General features: G+C 40.4%; 1 protein-coding gene across 1 annotated transcript; it reads right to left on the reverse strand.

Annotated features, from left to right (window-relative positions):
- Positions 1 to 1,098: 1,098 nt before the first annotated feature.
- LOC110919048 lies at positions 1,099 to 3,583 on the reverse strand. The gene is made up of 4 exons (XM_022163325.2): positions 3,364 to 3,583; positions 1,951 to 3,006; positions 1,435 to 1,881; positions 1,099 to 1,355 (listed from the first exon to the last, which is right to left on the reverse strand). Exons 1-4 carry the CDS (start codon positions 3,581 to 3,583, stop codon positions 1,099 to 1,101), a joined length of 1,980 nt encoding a protein of 659 aa, XP_022019017.2.
- Between the last annotated feature and the right edge of the window lie 1,021 nt (positions 3,584 to 4,604).

The following is a 4,604-nucleotide window of genomic DNA, read 5'->3' on the forward strand; positions in this document are numbered from 1 at the left end:
TTTTGACGTATTTCACCGTATTTTCAAACATTTTAGCGTATTTTAGTGCATGTTAGCGTATTTTAGCATATTTTCATGTATTTAATTGTACTGTAACGTATTTTGATGTTTTTTAGCGCATTTTCGAATATTTTACCGTATTTTCGTATTACAAGTTAATCAATATAATGCATTGATTTGGCAATAAACAAATGGAATACATTATACAAATAAGTTATTGTTTAAAATTACAAATCAATCAATAACAAGCAATGTAGGGTCAATGTTAGGCTTCATTAGCATATCATACCACGCTATCCGTTCTGTGTAGTTTTCCGTCCAACATAAAGCTTCTTGGCGCGCGCGTCTACTCTATGTAAGGTTCGGTGGCGGCATTGGATAGTCCCCTTCAAGTCTGACGTGGATGAAATGACCACGATTAACACATAACAGTGAAACGAACTGATGGGGGTCACGTGCGTACTTTGGATCATATAAGGGAAATATAGTAGAACAACCTTGGATGTCTAATATGTGAACAATCACACCAAACCTATTGGCAAGGAGTGCTGCTTGAGGCATCTCCATCCAATGTTCCCTGGGTGCCATTCCAACCCCGGTAAAGTTTATTCTTTGTACTTGTTCGTCGTAGTCCCCTGGTACTTCACTATCGAAGATGTACTCCCACATTTCTTTGTTCGGACTCGTCAGCTCTTCAAGTAGTTGGTTTCGAATATACCCAAAGTAACCTTGTTCAAACCCTAAACCCACAGCCGCCGCCCGAAACCCACAATGTCCATCCGGCCTGACATCTTTTATTCTTGAAATGTAACGATGGAACACTTTTGGAATTTGTTTTTTGTATCTATGCGCAAATTCAAGCATTCCCTCACCAGTGACTAACGGAAAGGCATTGCCCTTGCCAGGCTCTTCTTCACGTGAAGATGTTGAACGACCGCGTCGATTTAACGACCTTTGAGACTTTTGAGACATTGCAGACGTAGACGGTATTAGGGAATCTTGCGATGGTACATAAGAGCTATGTCGAGGAGGGTCACACCTACTTTGTTGTCTGGGAGGCCCAACTGAGCTATCTCTAGCAGCTTGCTCTTTTCTTTGTTATTGGACCTTGGAAGTTGGTCGCCCGCGAGTGTTTTCTTGTACGACAGACGGTTTTTTGTCGCTCATATATGGGTTTACCACCGCTATGATCTTCGATAAGACGCTTTTCCTCACTTGCGGGGGTTGGGTAGACAATTTTTGTTTCACATATTCTAATTGTTTGTCTACATCAACATCTTCCTCATTAATATTTGATGCGTTCAGGTCAAGTTTTCTGCAGAAAATGTCTATATCTTCGAGCTGAATGATGCAATCTGCAAAACAATAAAAAACAGCATTAGACAATCATATTAATTTAAGAAAACAAAACATTTTTTATAAGTCTATAAGTACCTGTATTCTGCAATCTCTCCAGGCGACATGCATATAACAACCCGGCACCCGAGTACAGCTGGCAGCCACATGTTGATCCGAATGACTGCAACGTGTCTGTTCTCCGTGTTAGCTCGTTTTCCAATAGGTTAAGAGCATGGATGGAAACTTTAAGAAGTAGGTTGGAAAACATAGGAATCTGAAGGTGGCTGTTCATTCGCTTGGTGCGGCTTTCTTCCAAGGATTTCTTTATTTGCGCATATTGCTTTAGTACCAAGGTGTCCACCTTTTTCACCAGTGATTCCAGACTGCATCTCGGTGTAGTAAGCTGTTTCTTTAATGCAGCATGTGCGCCTTCAGCTCTGTTTGTTGTACTTTGCATGAATGTCAGGGTTTGATTGGTCCATGCAGATACGAACAATTGTCTGGAGGTGCTTAACCAGTTATTCCATAGGTAACTAAAAACATCTGAAAAAAATAAACATATTCAAATTTTATATCAAATTGTATGAATGTATTTACTTAGAGAGAACATACATGTAAGTTGTTGATTGACAAGGTGTCTCTGAAGGTTGAGGACATTATATTTGTATAACTCTTCGGTAGCGGAATTACACACTGTTTTCCACTGATTTATAAAGGCTTCCCAATCTTGCCCATTAAACGAACCCTTGCAGTACTTCACAATATTTTGTAAGATGTGGAACCTGCAAAGATATCTGTGTGCGCCAGGGAATATTTTTCTACACGCGTTTATCAGTGCCTGGTCCCTGTCCGTTAGAATTACACGCGGCTCCATGCACTCGTGCAGCATAGACCTGACCCTCTCCAATACCCAGACGTACGTTGCCTCCTGCTCGTTTGAAAGAAATGCATGCGCAACACAGAAGGTGTGGTTTGTCGACGACATACCCACAACTTGCAAAAATGGAAGATTGTACATGTTAGTCTTGTAGGTAGCGTCGATCATAAGCACATGCGGGAATGCCCTCCACATTTCAAAGGACTTATCGTGACAGAAAAATATATGCTGAACGACGTTGGTGGAAGGTTCCGCCTGTATGTAATAGGTCATCTTTTTTTCCTGGAGGATTTGTTCTAGTCGCTGCATGGGAGACGGTTTTTTCTCGAACTTTGCGGCCCTAATCTTTTGGCAAGCGTTGTGTATGTCTTTCGGAACACATACGTTCTCAGGGTTCTGTTCGGTTGCGGCCTTCCAGATTGTATGGGGCTGTATGTCTTGATCTGTCAGCTCTTGCACCAGCCTAAACTCATTAGGAGTAAGCCTCCTGGCATACGCGTAACCCTCCAGATGTTCAGCAGGGCCGTGGTTGTGCGCCTCGTTAATTTTTTTTTTCAAATAATCTATCCGCCAAGACATACTGCCCCGGTCCAGACAACCTATCACCATAAAAGGGCACGCGCATTTTTTGCTGCCGGTTTTCCTAATCGTGGCCTTACTCTCATGCTCGCCGCTACGACAACATTGGAGCCACACCCGGTTATCCTTGGACCGTCTGGTAACAATTATGTATCCGTTGGCTAAACCCCTTCGTTTTACCCAACTTTCCATATCATTGCGGGATAAAAATCCTAAAAACATAACAAGTAATTTAAAAAAATATAACAATTTTGAATGTACTTTTTTAAAAATTCTTAAAAAATATTTGATTAATATTTAAAAAAATAGTAGATTAATATTTAAAAAAATATTTTAATGTATTTTTTATAATATTAAAAAATATAACAGGTTTAATTAATTTTATAAAAATATTTCATATAACATTTATTAATTAATTTTTATCCTATTTGAAAAATATAACAATTTTAATGTATTTTGTATTAACAATTGTATAATAATTTAACAGAAAAAAATATAACATTTAACAAAAATATATATCGTTCGTACCTGATCAGTTTTGTACGAAACTTGCACGGGTGGCTCCTCACCCAATGACTCTTGCACGGCTGGATCGTCACCCAATGACTCTTGCACGTAAGAAGGGTGACTAAGGTCTCCTTGTACTCCCGAGGGACCACTAACGAAAACGTTATTGCCATATTCTTCCTGTCTGTACGAGGGAACGTAACCGGGTTCATAAAACGGAGACCTATAACCTTGATCATGGCTACATGCGTTCAAATCTGGTAGCAACGGTTCGCGGGACATAGCAGACTAAAAAAAAAAACCAACGGGTAAAAGGTAATGGTAAGTTTAACGCCGAATAGAAAAAAGTAAATATATATACTTACCTCGTTGAGGTCTGGCAACGACGATTCATTATGACGGGGACGTTAGCCAGACATGATCTCGTGTGCGTGATCATCATTTCCACCCAAATCGTAAGAATCAGGGACATTAGACCCCGCCTAATACAAACAGTGTGCTAAGTATTTCATAAAAAAAACCAGAATAAGTTAAAAAAATGATATACCACACTACTATCCGAAATAAACGTGCTCGTGTCCGCCTCAGACGGCTCACCGAAAACATAGTTGTACCAAGACATGTTTGTTAGTGAATGTGAATATATAACGAAGACGATATATATATGGTCTTCTTCATCGTTTAAATAGGGGAAGAAGAATTCAAATTCAGAAAAGAATACGAGTCGTATAGCCCTATACGATGCGTATAGGTCATACGTCAATCACTTTACGTCACTCAACAGTGACGGAAAGCTGATCGTACTTTCTAAAAAAAGTAATACGCATCGTATAGGCCTATACAATGCGTATTACTTTAACCCCCGTGAGACAATGTTAGTCTTTGACTGACACATAATTAATTACCAACACAATACACATCGTATAGACCTATACGATGCGTATTAAGGGTGTCGATTTAATAAGCCAAGATGTGCCAATAATACGACCCTATAGAATATAACTTGCTTGATGCATCCAAGAGAGTCGGCCCAAACCTAAGGCAATAGCCAACATGGCTATATTTCCTTTCTTGAAATTTTGGTTTTGTAGTTTCTCGTCCTGTCTAGTCCAGACTCAATACAAACTGAGACCGACCGGTAACCTGGCTACCGGTCTCCATGACTATCACCGGGTTCTCTGACTATAGGGTGTGGAGGAGTTTGGGTTGGAGGCATTGCTCGACACGTGGTAGGTGTGGGCTCCACCAGTCCACACCAAAAAAAGTGGGGTGTTGAAGGAGGTGGCCAGGCCGGCGTTGGGGT

This window comes from Helianthus annuus, chromosome 12 (genome assembly GCF_002127325.2).
Source record: "Helianthus annuus cultivar XRQ/B chromosome 12, HanXRQr2.0-SUNRISE, whole genome shotgun sequence".
Taxonomy (NCBI): Eukaryota; Viridiplantae; Streptophyta; class Magnoliopsida; order Asterales; family Asteraceae; genus Helianthus; species Helianthus annuus.

What these genes read in the sequence shown, in the direction of transcription:
- LOC110919048 (XM_022163325.2), bottom strand. Translation starts at nt 3,583, where the DNA reads ATGTCCCGCGAACCGTTGCTACCAGATTTGAACGCATGTAGCCATGAT. An exon ending in TGTCAATCAACAACTTACAT is followed by an intron (nt 1,882 to 1,950) that starts GTATGTTCTCTC and finishes TATTTTTTTCAG; the next exon opens with ATGTTTTTAGTTACCTATGG. An exon ending in GGAGAGATTGCAGAATACAG is followed by an intron (nt 1,356 to 1,434) that starts GTACTTATAGAC and finishes ATTGTTTTGCAG; the next exon opens with ATTGCATCATTCAGCTCGAA.